Genomic DNA, 15,790 nt, shown 5'->3' on the forward strand with positions numbered 1-15,790 from the left:
GAGGGAGATGCAGCGAAAACCAGAGGCGCCGTACCTTCTCCATTCCATCGGTTCTCTTGGAAGCTGCTGGGAGAGCGTCGGATAAATAGAGGTAAATAAATTCTGATCTCCAGCACCTACAACAGGAATAAAAATGGTATTTTTAGGTAAATATAGGAAAAATGGACTCTAAAATTTATTAATTGGTATTTTTAGGCAACTTAATAATTTAGCAGAATGACATCACAAAACAAGATTTTTTCATATCTTTAAATAAGTGGTCTCAAGAAAAGCCAGCACTTGACACGTGATCTAACTAACCCTCGCCTGGCCTCTCTGAGGTGGGTATGATTCTCCCCACGAGGAGGAGGAGGAGGATCAGGAAAGTGGAGTCGCCTGTCTGGGCTCTGAAAGCTAAGGAGAGGCGGAGCTGGCCCAGCTCCACCCAGCCTCACCCCTGCGTCAGCTCATACAGCTGCTGCTCTCTTCAACTTGGACAAAACAGCCATGAAACTCTAGGCAGAACAGGAAACCCGGACAAGTGAACAGAGTTTCTTCACCAAAATAAGCTCGATACGCGTCCAAATGCCACTAGGAGTCGAGACGCACAATACGCTCTCTGTGCCCACGCCACCCAGGACACCGGACATGCCTGCTCTCATCCAGTCCACACGGGAAGTCCTGGAGGCAGACCCGACCTCACGGCCGAAGAGGGGGAGCACAAAGCTGGCTGGCTGCGGAGACCAGTGAGGAACCCAGGAGTGTCTGACTCCGCGTGCTAAGCTGTTAATTCAGCTCTTTCATCCTAGCTTTGACGGAACTGAAAAATCCACTTAGCTCTCACAAGATGATAGCATAACCATATCGTACTTAGGCTTAAAAAGAACCTTTTGGTAGATGACTCCCATTCTTATACTCAGAGGATCCTCTAACTTTAAGCAAAACCATTTTCCATTTGCTTTTCTATTGACCTTAAAGAAATCATTGGGAATTGATGTGGGCCATTAACACATTTGCTTATTTTGCTATCATGAGCCCTCCAAAAAAACCAAAACAAAACCTTCCCCAAACCACATAACACTGTCAGGTGACTGCTGAGAGGAAGGTGTTTCTGGGCAGCTGAGTTGCTTATCAGAGAGGCAGTGGGGCACAGTGCCTGGACACAGATGCTGAAAGGCTGATGGCCTGGTTCCAACCTGAGGTCCACCACCTACCAGCTGAGTAAGCATGGGGAGACCACCGAGCCTTTCTGTGCCTCGGGGACCATCTGTGAAATGGGAAAATAAGAATAGCTCCCAACAGGGCTATGGTGAGACTAAGTGAGTCAACACAAATAACCTTGAACAAGGCCTGACACAAAGTAAATCCTTAATAAGGATTACTATTAATAATTTATTGTTGACATAAAAACAACTTTTATTCTTTATTTTTTTTTTCGGTATGCGGGCCTCTCACTGCTGTGACCTCTCCCGTTGCGGAGCACAGGCTCGGACGCGCAGGCTCAGCGGCCATGGCTCACGGTCCCAGCTGCTCCACAGCATGTGGGATCTTCCTGGACCGGGGCACAAACCCGTGTCCCCTGCATCGGCAGGCGGACTCTCAACCACTGCGCCACCAGGGAAGCCAACTTTTATGTTTTAACTCATCATTCTTCATCATGTTCATTTACTTGGTAGTAGTCTTAGAAATCAAAGTAAGAAAACCTTCAGTTAGCTTCAGATTTCTTATCTTTGAGTGCCAACTCCTGCTGTCTCTTTTAAAGGTTCTAAGATTAACATATAAAAATCACTATGGGCTTCCCTGGTGGCGCAGTGGTTGAGAGTCCGCCTGCTGATGCAGGGGACATGGGTTCGTGCCCCGGTCCGGGAGGATCCCACATGCCGTGAAGCGGCTGGGCCCGTGAGCCATGGCCACTGAGCCTGCGCATCTGGAGCCTGTGCTACGCAACGCGAGAGGCCACAGCAGGGAGAGGCCCGCGTACTGCAAAAAAAAAAAAAAAAAAAGACCACTAAACCTTGCTAAATAGAAATTAGGGCAAACACACAGAAGCCTTCTCCTCTTTCACTTGGTTTTATTGGTGTGTGTGTATATATATATATATATAGTCCTTGCAATAAAGTCTCACATAAAGGTACGGGGGCGGAGTCAAGATGGTGTACTAGGAGGACGCGGAATTCGCGTCTCCTCACAACTTGGGCACCTACCAGGAACCAGTGGGGGACCACAGACACCTAAAGGGACAGGAGGAACCCCCAACAACTGGGTAGGATGTGGGGCGTGGGGGGAGTGAGGAGGGAGGAGAAGTGGAGGCGGGAAGGGACTGGTGCCCCTGAGGGGTGGCTGGGGGAGGGGAAGGGATCCCACACCTGAAGGGGGGAATTGGGGGACCACTGGGAGGGCAGAGGGTCCAAAGGGAGCGTGGCCAGGTTTCCCCTGCCCAGGAGCCTACTGAGATCCTGGGCCTGATCCTGTGCCCACCGAGGCCCCCTTCAGCTGCGAGGGTCCCGAGGGAATGGGAGGGAGGGAAGTGGGAGCAAAAGTAAAGGCCGGACCTCCGGGACCAGCACCCCTGAGGGGCGGCTGGGGGAGGGGAGGAGTTCCTACACCCAGTGGGACCCACCCACGCACGGTTAGGGGTCCAGCAGCCGCAGGGGAGATCCTGGGGGAGATGGTGGGGAGGGGTGCGAAGGAACGGAAGGGAACGGGGCCAGCACTTTCCCTGTCCACTTAGGTACCAGGGAGCCTGTTGGGCTTCCAGGCCTAATCTTCTGCCCTCCCAGCCTCCCTCCTGCTGCGCAGAGCCCAAGCCCCGCCCCTACACTTGGAGACCCCCTCTGAGATCCGCTCCAATGCACTGGGCCTAAACCCCACCCACACACCCCCACTCAGGGCCCTACCTCCAGACTCCGAGCTCCACACTCCAGAGGCCCTCCTTTCCACGTGCTGCCGCTCCCCTTCCGCCCTAAGCAGAGGCCCCACCCCATGCTCAAACGTCACCCCCCCCACCCGCCTAGGTCCTGCCCCACCCTAAACCCTGCCCCTGCCTAAGTTCCACCCCCACCTGAACTCCACCCTCATAGCCAAGGCTTCTTTATATTGTTGTTTTTTCCTCTTTTAGATTGGGGTTCTGTTTCACCTTGTTGATTCATTGTTGTTGATTCTTTTAGAATTTTATTTTTCCTAATAAATCTTTTATTTTTCTAATTTTATTTTATTCTTTATACTTTGTTAGTGATCTCTCTTTTTGGTTTGTTCACCACCCCCCTTTTTTTTTTCTTTTTCCTGTTGTGGTTTTATTTCACGTTGTTGCAGTTGTTTCAATTATAGTTTTATTTTTCCTAATATACCTTTTATCTTTCCAATTTTATTTTTTTATTCTTTGATATTGTACTGCACTTTTCTTTCTTTCTTCCTTTTTTTTTAACCGTGCCACAAAGCTTGCAAGATCTTGGTTCCCAGGCCAGAGGTCAGGCCCGAGCTCCTGTGGTGGGAGCTCCGAGTCCAAACCACTGAACTAACAGAGAACTTCAGACCCCAGGGAATATTAATTGGAGTGAGGCCTCACGGAGGTCCTCATCTCAGCACCAAGACCCAGCTCTATCCAACTGCCTACAAACTCCAGTGCTTGACGTCTCAGTCCAAACAACCAGTAAGACAGGAATACAGCACCACCCATCAAAAAAAAAAAAAAAAAAAAAAAAGAAACGACAAAAAAAGTTACAGATGAAGGACCAAGGTAAAAAGCTACAAGGCCAAATAAATGAAGACGAAACAGGCAACCTACCTAAAAAACGAATTCAGAGTAATGATAGTAAAGATGATCCAAAATTTCGGAAACAGAATGGAGAAAATACAACAAACATTTAACAAGGACCTAGAAGAACTAGAGCAAACAGTGATGAACAACACAATTACTGAAATTAAAAATACTCTAGAAGGAATCAATAACAGAATAACTGAGGTGGAAGAATGGCTAAGTAAGCTGGAAGATAAAATGGTGGAAATAACTGCCAGGGAGCAGAATAAAGAAAAAAGAATGAGAGGAACTGAGGACAGTCTCAGAGACCTCTGGGACAACATTAAACGCACCAACATTCAAATTATAGGGGTCCTAGAAGAAGAAGAGAAAAAGAAAGGGTCTGAGAAAATATTTGAAGAGATTATAGTCAAAAACTTCCCTAACATGGGAAAGGAAATAGTCAATCAAGTCCAGGAAGCGCAGAGAGTACCATACAGGATAAACCCAAAGAGAAACACACCAAGACACATATTAATCAAACTATCAAAAATAAAATACAAAGAAAAAATATTAAAAGCAGCAAGGGAAAAGCAACAAATAACATACAAGGGAATCCCTATAAGCTTAACAGCTGATCTTTCAGAAGAAACTCTGCAAGCCAGAAAGGAGTGGCAGGACATATTTAACTAAAGTGATAAAAGGGAAAAACCTACAACCAAGATTACTCTACCCAGCAAGGATCTCATTCAGATTCGATGTAGAAATTAAAACCTTTAGAGACAAGGAAAAGATAACGGAATTCAGCACCACCAAACCAGCTTTACAACAAATGCTAAAGGAACTTCTCTAGGCAGGAAACACAAGAGAAGGAAAAGACCCACAAAAACAAACCCAAAACAACTAAGGAAATGGTAATAGAAACATACATATTGGGCTTCCCTGGTGGTGCAGTGGTTGAGAGTCTGCCTGCCGATGCAGAAGACGTGGGTTCATGCCCCGGTCCAGGAAGATCCCACATGTTGCGGAGCGGCTGGGCCCATGAACCATGGCCGCTGAGCCTGCGCGTCCGGAGCCTGTGCTCCGCAATGGGAGAGGCCACAACAGTGAGAGGCCCGCGTACCGCAAAAAAAAAAAAAAAAAAAAATCTCGATAATTACCTTAAATGTAAATGGATTAAATGCTCCAACAAAAAGACATAGACTGGCTGAATGGATACAAAAACAAGACCCGTATATATGCTGTCTACTGGAGACCCACTTCAGACCTAGAGACACATACAGACTGAAAGTGAGGAGATGGAAAAACATATTCCATGCAAATGGATATCAAAGGAAAGCTGGAGTAGCAATTCTCGTATCAGACAAAATAGACTTTAAAATAAAGACTATTAGAAGAGACAAAGAAGGACACTACATAATGATCAAGGGATCAATCCAAGAAGAAGATATAACAATTTAAAATATTTATGCACCCAACACAAGAGCACCTCAATACATAAGGCAAATGCTAACAGCCATAAAAGGGGAAATCGACAGTAACACAATCATGGTAGTGGACTTTAACATCCTACTTTCACAAATGAACACATCATGCAAAATGAAAATAAATAAGGAAACACAAACTTTAAATGACACATTAAACAAGATGGACTTAATTGATATTTATAGGTCATTGCATCCAAAAACAACAGAATACACTTTCTTCTCAAGTGCTCATGGAACATTCTCCAGGATAGATATCTTGATAGATATCTTGGGTCACGAATCAAGCCCTGGTAAATTTAAGAAAATTGAAATCGTATCAAGTATCTTTTCCGACCACAACGCTATGAGACTAGACACCAATTACAGGAAAAAAACTGTAAAAAATACAAACACATGGAGGCTAAACAATACGTTACTAAATAACCAAGAGATCACTGAAGAAATAAAAAAATACCTAGAAACAAATGACAATAAAAAAACACGATGACCCAAAACCTATGGGACGCAGCAAAAGCAGTTCTAAGAGGGAAGTTTATAGTAATACAATCCTACCTCAAGAAACAAGAAAAATCTCAAATAAGCAACCTAACCATATACCTAAAGCAATTAGAGAAAGGAGAACAAAAAACCCCCCAAAGTTAGCAGAAGGAAAGTAATCATAAAGATCAGATCAGAAATAAATGAAAGAGAAATAAAGGAAACAATAGCAAAGATCAATAAAACTAAAAGCTGGTTCTTTGAGAAGATAAACAAAATTGATAAACCATTAGCCAGACTCATCAAGAAAAAGAGGGAGAAGACTCAAATCAACAGAATTAGAAATGGAAAAGGAGAAGCAACAACTGGCACTGCAGAAATACAAAAGATCATGAGAGATTACTACAAGCAACTGTATGCCAATAAAATGGACAACCTGGAAGAAATGGACAAATTCTTAGAAAAGCACAACCTTCCAAGACTGAACCCGGAAGAAACAGAAAATATAAACAGACCAATCACAAACACTGAAATTTAATCTCTGATTAAAAATCTTCCATCAAACAAAAGCCCAGGACCAGATGGCTTCACAGGCGAATTCTATCAAACATTTACAAAAGAGCTAACACCCATCCTTCTCAAACTCTTCCAAAATATAGCAGAGGGAGGAACACTCCTAAGCTCACTCTATGAGGCCACCATCACCCTGATACCAAAAGCAGACAGAGATGTCACAAAAAAAGATATCTCTGATGAACACAGATGCAAAAATCCCCAACAAAATACTAGCAAACAGAATCCAACAGCACATTAAAAGGATCATACGCCATGATCAAGTGGGGTTTATCCCAGGAATGCAAGAATTCTTCAATACACAGAAACCAATCCATGTGATACACCATATTAACAAATTGAAGGATAAAAAGTCATATGAAAATCTCAATAGATGCAGAAAAAGCTTCTGACAAAATTCAACCCCCATTTATCATAAAAACTCTCCAGAAAGTAGGCATAGAGGGAACTTACCTCAACATAATAAAGGCCATATATGACAAACCCACAGCCAACATCGTTCTCAATGGTGAAAAACTGAAACCATTTCCTCTAATATCAGGAACAAAACAAGGTTGTCCACTCTCACCACTATTATTCAACATAGTTTTGGAAGTTTTAGCCACAGCAATCAGAGAAGAAAAGAAATAAAGGGAATCCAAATCGGAAAAGAAAAAGTAAAGCTGTCACTGTTTGCAGATGATGTGATACTATACACAGAAAATCCTAAAGATGCTACCAGAAAACTACTAGAACTAATCAATGAATTTGGTAAAGTAGCAGGATACAACATTAATGCACAGAAATCTCGCATTCCTATAAACTAATGATGAAAAATCTGAAAGAGAAATTAAGGAAACACTCCCATTTACCACTGCAACAAAAAGAATAAAATACCTAGGAATAAACCTACCTAAGGAGACAAAAGACCTGTATGCAGGAAACTATAAGATACTGATGAAAGCAATTAAAGATGATACAAACAGATGGAGAGGTATACCATGTTCTTGGATTGGAAGAATCAACATTGTGAAAATGACTCTACTACCCAAAGCAATCTACAGATTCAATGCAATCCCTATCAAACTACCAATGGCATTTTTCACAGAACTAGAACAAAAAATTTCACAACTTGTATGGAAACACAAAAGACCCCGAATAGCCAAAGCAATCTCGTGAAAGAAAAGCGGAGCTGGAGGAATCAGGCCCCCGTACTTCAGACTATACTACAAAGCTACAGTAACCAAGACAGTATGGTACTGGCACAAAAACAGAAATAGTGATCAATGGAAAAGGATAGAAAGCCCAGAGATAAAACCACACACACATATGGGCACCTAATTTATGACAAATGAGGCAAGAATATACAATGGAGAAAAGACAGCCTCTTCAATAAGTGGTACTGGGAAAACTGGACAGCTACATGTAAAAGAATAAAATTAGAACACTTCCAAACACCGTACACAAAAATAAACTCAAAATGGATTAAAGACCTAAATGTAAGCCCAGACACTATAAAACTCTTAGAGGAAAACATAGGCAGAACACTCTATGACATAAATCACAGCAAGATCCTTTTTGACCCACCTCCTAGAGAAATGGAAATCAAAACAAAAATAAACAAATGGGACCTAATGAAACTTAAAAGCTTTTGCACAGCAAGGGAAACCATAAACCAGACGAAAAGACAACGCTCAGAACGGGAGAAAATATCTGCAAGCAAAGCAACTGACAAAGGATTAATCTCCAAAATATACAAGCAGTTCATGCAGCTCAACATCCAAAAAACAAACAACCCTATCCAAAAATGGGCAGAAGACCTAAACAGACATTTCTCCAAAGAAGATATACAGATTGCCAACAAACACATGAAAGGATGCTCAGCATCACTAATCATTAGAGAAATGCAAATCAAAACAACAACGAGGGGCTTCCCTTGTGGCGCAGTGGTTGAGGGTCCGCCTGCCAATGCAGGGGACACGGGTTCGTGCCCCGGTCCAGGAAGATCCCACATGCTGCGGAGCGGCTGGGCCCGTGAGCCATGGCCGCTGAGCCTGCGCGTCCGGAGCCTGTGCTCCGCAATGGGAGAGGCCACAACAGTGAGAGGCCCGCATACTGCAAAAAAAAACCTACAATGAGGCATCACTTTACAACGGTCAGAATGGCCATCGTCAAAAAATCTAGAAACGATAAATGCTGGAGAGGGTGTGGAGAAAAGGGAACCCTCTTGCACTGTTGGTGGGAATGTAAATTGATACAGCCACTATGGAGAACAGTATGGAGGTTCCTTAAAAAACTAAAAATAGAACTATCATACGACCCAGCAATCCCACTACTGGGCATATACCCTGAGAAAACCATCATTCGGAAAGAGTCATGTACCACAATGTGCACTGCAGCACTATTTACAATAGCCAGGACATGGAAGCAACCTAGGTGTCCATCGACAGATGAATTGATAAAGAAGATGTGGCACATATATACAATGGAATATTACTCAGCCATAAAAAGAAACTAAATTGAGTTATTTGTAGTGAGATGGATGGACCTACAGTCTGTCATACAGAGTGAAATAAGTCAGAAAGAGAAAGACAAATACCGTACGCTAACACATATATATGGAATCTAAAAAAAAAAATGGTGCTGATGAACCTAGGGGCAGGACAGGAATACAGATGCAGACGTAGAGAATGGACTTGAGGACACGGGGAGGGGGAAGGGTAAGCTGGGACACAGTGAGAGAGGAGCACTGACATATATACACGACCACATGTAAAACAGATAGCTAGTGGGAAGCAGCTCAGCTCGGTGCCTTGTGACCACCTAGAGGGGTGGGATAGGGAGGGTGGGAGGGAGACGCAAGAGGGAGGGGATGTGGGGACATATGTACACGTATAGCTGATTCACTTCGTTATACAGCAGAAAGTAACACGACGTTGTAAAGCAATTATACTCCGATAAAGATGTTAAGGGAAAAAAGAAAAGAAAAACCTATGTACAGAGTAAACAAATGGAGTGCCTCTTACACGCCCCCTCCCAAGTGTCCCCCACAGGAAATCCTGTTATACGATATAAAACTTGTCTAAGTGGAGACTATAAAGTAACAATTTTTCGGGCCTCCCTGGTGGCGCAAGTGGTTGAGAGTCCGCCTGCCGATGCAGGGGATACGGGTTCGTGCCCCGGTCTGGGAGGATCCCATATGCCGCGGAGCGGCTGGGCCCGTGAGCCATGGCCGCTGAGCCTGCGCGTCCGGAGCCTGCGCGTCCGGAGCCTGTGCTCCGCAACGGGGGAGGCCACAACAGTGAGAGGCCCGCATACCGCAAAAAAAAAAAAAAAAAAAAAAAAAAAAAAAAAGTAACAATTTTTCTTATATTCAATCATAACATAAATCTTTAATCTGTGTCCTAAATTTAATTTTAAAAGATTATAGATCAATTAGCACATCTGTCAAGGGCAAAGACGTCATCTGACAATAACTGGGGACTTAACAAGTGACCGTTTGATCTCAGCGCCTGTTAGGAGCTAAACTGTGTCCCTGCAAAATTCATATGTTGAAATCCTGATCCCCAGTACCTCCGAATGTGCCTGTATTTGCAGATAAGGTCTTGAAAAGATGATTAAGTTAGAATGGGGGCTTTAGAATGGGCCCTGATCCAATCTGACTGGCATCCTTATAAGAGAAAGTGTGGATACACAGACTCTGGGGTGGGAAAAGACCGCACGAGGACACAGCAAGAAGAAGGCTGGCCACCTCCAAGCCAAGGAGGGAGGTCTCAGAAGCCAACCCTGTCGACACTTTGATCTGGACTTCCAGCCACCAGAACTGTGAGAAAACAAGTTTCTGTTGTTTAAGCCACCCAGTCTGTGGTATTTTGTTATGGCAGCCCTAGCCAACTGATAGAGCACCCCTGATTTATATTTGAAGGTCAAATTCTTCTCACCCATTGAAATTCTACATTGATTGAACATGAAGAAAAGCCTCCATGATTTTCTCAGAATATATAGCTATTATTAATGATAATACTCCTAAGTCTTTATATTGAGTATTATGAAAAATAGAGATTTCTTTGAAAATGAGCTATAGAGAGCCAGAGCTCTAAAAGAGAGGGACAGGAAAGAGCTTAGGTGTAAAACCCCGAAAGAATTAAATCTAGGCTTATGTGATAGGTAATTCAATTAACAGTGTATACTTTGTAGCTCCCCAAAATAGCCCAACCACTTAGCAGAAAAGCCATTCGAGTTCTGAGGTCTGAATTGTAAGAGCCACTTCGTTTTGATCCCATGGGCAACAGGAGCATGAGAAAACCCAGTAAGGATTCAGTTGTTAGAAAACAGCTACTAGAAGCAAAAATGAGGCTTAAGATGGATGTGTTCAGAGAACCCTGTTCAGAAAACTGCTGTGTTTATTTTTCTTACTCAAGAGGCCTATTAAAAGCGTCAACTCAGACTATTTATTTCAACAACTAAGATTTCTTTCTTTCTTTCTTTCTTTTTTTTGGTGAGAGGGGGGAGACATCAAAATAATTTGTAAAGGTAATTCAAAGCACAATCCCATTAATATTGGGTTGGCCAAAAAGTTCCTTCAGTTTTTAAGTAAAAATAAAAGACATTTTTTTCATTTTCACCAAGAACTTACTGAACAATGTATTCACTGTTTTGTCCCACTACCTCTGCCATTTTTCAGGCAACTTCATAATTCCATCTTTCCAAAACTTTTTATCTTTTTGAGCAAAGAACTGTTCCAGGTGCCTTTTACAGTCTTCCAGGGAATGGAAACTTTTTCCGTTAAGAGAATTTTGTAAAGACCGAAATAAATGGAAATCTGAAGGTGCAACATGGTGAATATGACGGATGAATCAGAACTTCCCAGCCAAGCTGTAACCGTTTTTGCCTGGTCATCAAAGAAACATGCGGTTTTGTGTTATCCTGATGGAAGATTATGTGTTTTCTGTTGACTAATTCTGGACGCTTTTCGTCGAGTGCTGCTTTCAGTTGGTGTAATTGGGAGCAGTACTTGTTGGACTTAATCGTTTGGTTTTCCAAAAGGATCTCATAATAGAGGACTCCCTTCCAACCCCACCATATACACAACATCACCTTCTTTGGATGAAGACGGGCCTTTGGTGTGGTTGGTGGTGGTTCATTTCGCTTGTCCCACGATCTCTTCCTTTCCACATTATTGTACAGTGTCTACTTTTCATAGCCCATCACAACTTGTTTTAAAAACGGAACGTTTTCATTATGTTTCGGTAGAGAATTGCATGCAGAAATATGGTCAAGGTTTTTTTTGCCTATGTGGAACCCAAACACCAAAGCAATTCACATAACCAAGCTGGTACAAATGATTTTTCAATGCTTATTTGGATATCTTGAGTATGTCGGCTATCTCCTGCTTGGTATAACGTTGATTGTTTCTCAATTATTGTTTCGATTTGGTCACTATCAACTTCAACTGGTCTACCCGACCGTGGAGCATCATCCAGTGAGAAATCTCCAGCACGAAACTTCACAAACCACTTTTGGCACGTTCGATCAGTCACAGCACCTTCTCCATACACTGCACAAATCTTTTTTTGTGTTTTCAGTTGCGTTTTTACCTTTCTTGAAATAATCTAGCATAATATGCCGAAAATGTTGTTTTTCTTCCACCTTCAATATTAAAATGGCTACACAAAAATTCACCAATTTTGCTAAGTTTTTTTTTAAAATGCACGCTGATATGACAGCTATCACAATACAATCTAACAAATTGTTTCAAATGAAGTTAAAGACAACTAAGCGCTACCAGAGCCATCTTACAGAAAAAACGGAACGAACCTTTCAGCCAACCCAATATAAACCTCTCTCTCCCTGTGTGTGTGTGTGTCTCGTCACTCACTTGGGGACACATGGATATGAGGATGGGGCCAGTTAGGGCACCCACAGGCAGCTCCAGGGGCGTCTGCGGACCATCAGCATCGGCGCGTGGCAGCACCCAGGCCGGAGCAATGACTGACGACAGGCAGAGGGGCCCCTCAAATGTAAAGGGAAACATCAGGGGACAGTGGCCTTGCTCTGCAGAGGGATGCAGGCACTCCGTCTGGATGGTGCCCAGGCTCGCTGGCACCTGACCCCAGGCTGGGCCTAAGCCCAAAGGCTGAGGAGAGCCCAGATCTGACGCTCCACGAGAAAGGGGGGCAGAGCCCCGGGTTTCTGATTATCTGAACCTGTTTTCTTATTTACGCCAGTTGTGATTAGATTTGCTGTTCCATGCAGTCAGATGACTGATGCAGACCTTCGCTATTTCTTAAATTATGACTGCATGCTCTGAGATTTTTAGAAGCATATATTCATGTATTAATCATGTAATTTTAAACTTTCTTTGTTAAAAGCAGATAAGAACTAATTAAACACGGGGCGGGGGGAAGAATTCAGAAAGATGATTTCAGTGACTTAAGCATAAATGGATCATATTTCAACAAACTCAGCTTAACATTTTCTTAAAAATTTTAAAACAGAAGGACAATTATAAAGTAGTTAACTTTTACCAGAGTAAAAAGACACTAACACATGTCCAACAAAACATAAATAACTACAGATAAAGATGTATCATTCAGATTTTGTTTATTTGTTTGTTTATTTTTGGCCACGCTGTGCGGCTTGTGGGGTCTTAGTTCCCCGACCAGGGACTGAACCCAGGCCACAGCAGTGAAAGCGCCGAGTCCTAACCACTGGACCACCAGAGAATTCCCTCATTTGGATTTTAGATGACCAACGCTAAAACAGTAAAAAGCTGGCTATTTTTGAAACAACTCTAGTTTTCAAAGAAGTCGATTATAACTAAAAATAGAAATGTGTAGGCTAGACAGTCTTTTAGACCCAAGATGCTATCACTAAGATGAGAGTCTAAGCAAAGCTGAGTAACAGGCCCAGACAGACCCATGAGGATGCGGCAGACCCACCTCGGCCGGCCGTGGCCAGGGCCAGTCACACATCATCTGTTGCACCCTTCACCATCCTAAAGAACAATGAAAACTTTCAATCATTTTACGCACAAAACTTTTATTTTAGGGTCCACTAGAACTGCAAATCCACAAAGTTACTTAGTGTCAAAGCATTTTTAAAATTCAGATTTTCAATCTTTACAGGCAATTGCAAGCAGAACAGAATCAGTCTTACATTGATACTTAAAGAGCAGAGAACTGAGTCCACAGCCCTGCTCTGTGTGAAAATGCCTCCTGCAGATAAACAGGCAGTGAATGCTTCATCCTCCTGAAAATCTACATCCAAACCAAACCGTGCAAAGTGGTTCCATTAGCGGGAGGAGATTACAGAGGGGCTCACAGTCTGCATCTCAGGAATGTGGGATGTCTAAACTAGACTAAAATAAAGGCACATATTCTCTTAGTCTAGAAGAAAAATGTTTGTATCTATGTTCAAAAAGCCATACATTCGTTGTTGCTAATGTTCCTGTAATGTGTATGTAATAATTTTTTAAAGATTTTAGCACTCGGTTATGACATAAGATTGAATTTGGCACTAAACAGTCTGTAGAAAAAGTAGCGTAAGTTACCAAATGTGGTTTGAATGCTCCAGAGCTACCAATTATGCCTCGGGGGAAACTGAAAAAAGTCACCTCTCATTTGGGAAGGACACAGGGTTTTCATACTTATAGAATCATTACTTCCAATGGTTCTCTCCCAGACATGTTACGGGCAGTTGGAAATCTATGTAACTGGCCTACTCCCTGGGGCCTGGGAACATGTTACATTACATGGCGAGGGAGAATTAAGGCTGCAGGTGGATTAAGGCTGCTAGTCAGCTGACCTTAAAGAGATGATCCTGGATTATCTGGACAGGCCCATTGTATTCACAAGGGTCCTTAAGTAGGGAAGAGGGAGGCGGAATAGCCACAGCCAAAGAGATGGCATCACGAGAAAGACTGAACTGGTGTCACTGGCTTTGAAGGCAGAGGGGCCCAGAGAGCCAAGGACGCGGGCACCTCTAGAAGCCAGAAAAGGCAGGAAACAGATTCTCCCCTGGAGCCTCAGGAAGGATCAGCCCTGCCCACATCTTGATTTTAACCTAAGGAGACCCACGTCAGACTTCTGGTCTCCAGAGCTCTGAGAGAATATCTCTGTGTTACTTTAAGGCACAAAGTCTACGTAGTTTGTTACAGCAGCCGCAAAAAAACTGACACAACTATGAAAAGTGTATGACAGACTTAAAAGGGAAAAATAAAAGCATTTGATTTGCACTGCCGCCCCCCCTGCCCCCACCCCCCAAAAAACTATGTAATCTGATCTGATGAGCCAGGAGGATGTGCTAAACTATAGAGGGTTTGGCCCCAGGTAAGAACTAGCTAACAAATGTCAAAAGAGGGCCCATCTGTTTACCGTGCATTTTCAGACAGCGCTCTGCACAGGCGCCCTGAGCCCTCCCAGCAGCCCCGGGACCGAGGGCCACCCCACACGGGGAGGCCCAGGCACCCAGCACCTGCCCACCCAGCCGAGTCAAGCGGCTCCCAAGCACCAGAGCTGGGCCGAGCCGCACCGGGCAGCCCACTCTGAACTCAACGTTCTTGGCTGCCGCTCCGAGCTGCTTCTCTGTTTCCTCATTTTATTGTTTCCTAAGGAATCTGCAGTGGCTGTGTTGACACAGCTTGGCTGAAAACACCGGTTCCAGAAGACCTTCCACCAACAAGAGTGCACCTTTCTGTCACTGGCGCCCCACTGTTACCAATACTTAAACATACAAACTGTGAAGGTCCGAACACAAAAGCATGAGAGGATCAGGAAATTACAACCATGAGAAAGTGGCAAATAAAAACCCAATGTCCAGCCAATCTGCCGCTGAGGTACAGCTTTCCTGAACACCTGCTACCATGTATTTTCAATATCAGTAACTTTATTTGGAGATTTATGTTGGATAAAAGATCTTCAATAAAGATTTTAGGGGCTTCCCTGGTGGCCCAGTGGTTGGGAGTCCGCCTGCCGGTGCAGGGGACACGGGTTCATGCCCCGGTCCGGGAAGATCCCACATGCCGTGGAGCGGCTGGACCCGTGAGCCATGGCCGCTGAGCCTGCGCGTCCAGAGCCTGTGCTCCGCAACGGGAGAGGCCACAACAGTGAGAGGCCCGCGTACCGCAAAAATAAATAAATAAATAAATAAATAAATAAATAAATAAATAAAGATTTTAAGTCTGTGTTGGTACTCTCATACAGTACAATTCTTCTTCAAATTCTTTAGTGTAATCTCAGTCAAAGGAAAGAGTACTTTTCTAATAAAATGCATCTCGCGTTTTACCTTCAATTGTTGAAGGCATCCAGATGACTTAGTCTGTTAATAAGATGGCTGTCTTCAACTATCCAGTGGGCAACGTCTCAACTTAAAAACAAAGGTCAGATTTTCCCTTTATGGCTCCACAGGCTCCACAGCACTAGCGGGTGGATTGTGGCTCCCCGTGAAGAAGCGTGTGGTGTAGACAGAGGAACGTGCCTTTGGCTCACCCGCACCTGACCATCTCCTAGCTGGGTCTCTGGAGACCAGGCCGCTGTGGGGCGGCTGGACTAGGACTAGG

At 43.7% G+C, this 15,790-nt stretch overlaps 1 protein-coding gene across 3 annotated transcripts in view; it reads right to left on the reverse strand.

The window, feature by feature from the left end:
* The window catches only part of TRAPPC10 (trafficking protein particle complex subunit 10), a 92,522-nt gene that overhangs the window by 62,281 nt on the left and 14,451 nt on the right, over positions 1-15,790 (reverse strand). For all 3 annotated transcript variants that reach the window (XM_060100400.1, XM_060100397.1, XM_060100401.1), the window contains exon 2: positions 35-116. In XM_060100400.1, coding sequence (XP_059956383.1) covers positions 35-116 — 82 coding nt within the window. The remainder of the gene's footprint in view (positions 1-34; positions 117-15,790) is intronic.

The sequence above is a fragment of the Mesoplodon densirostris genome, chromosome 5 (genome assembly GCF_025265405.1).
Source record: "Mesoplodon densirostris isolate mMesDen1 chromosome 5, mMesDen1 primary haplotype, whole genome shotgun sequence".
NCBI lineage: Eukaryota > Metazoa > Chordata > Mammalia > Artiodactyla > Ziphiidae > Mesoplodon > Mesoplodon densirostris.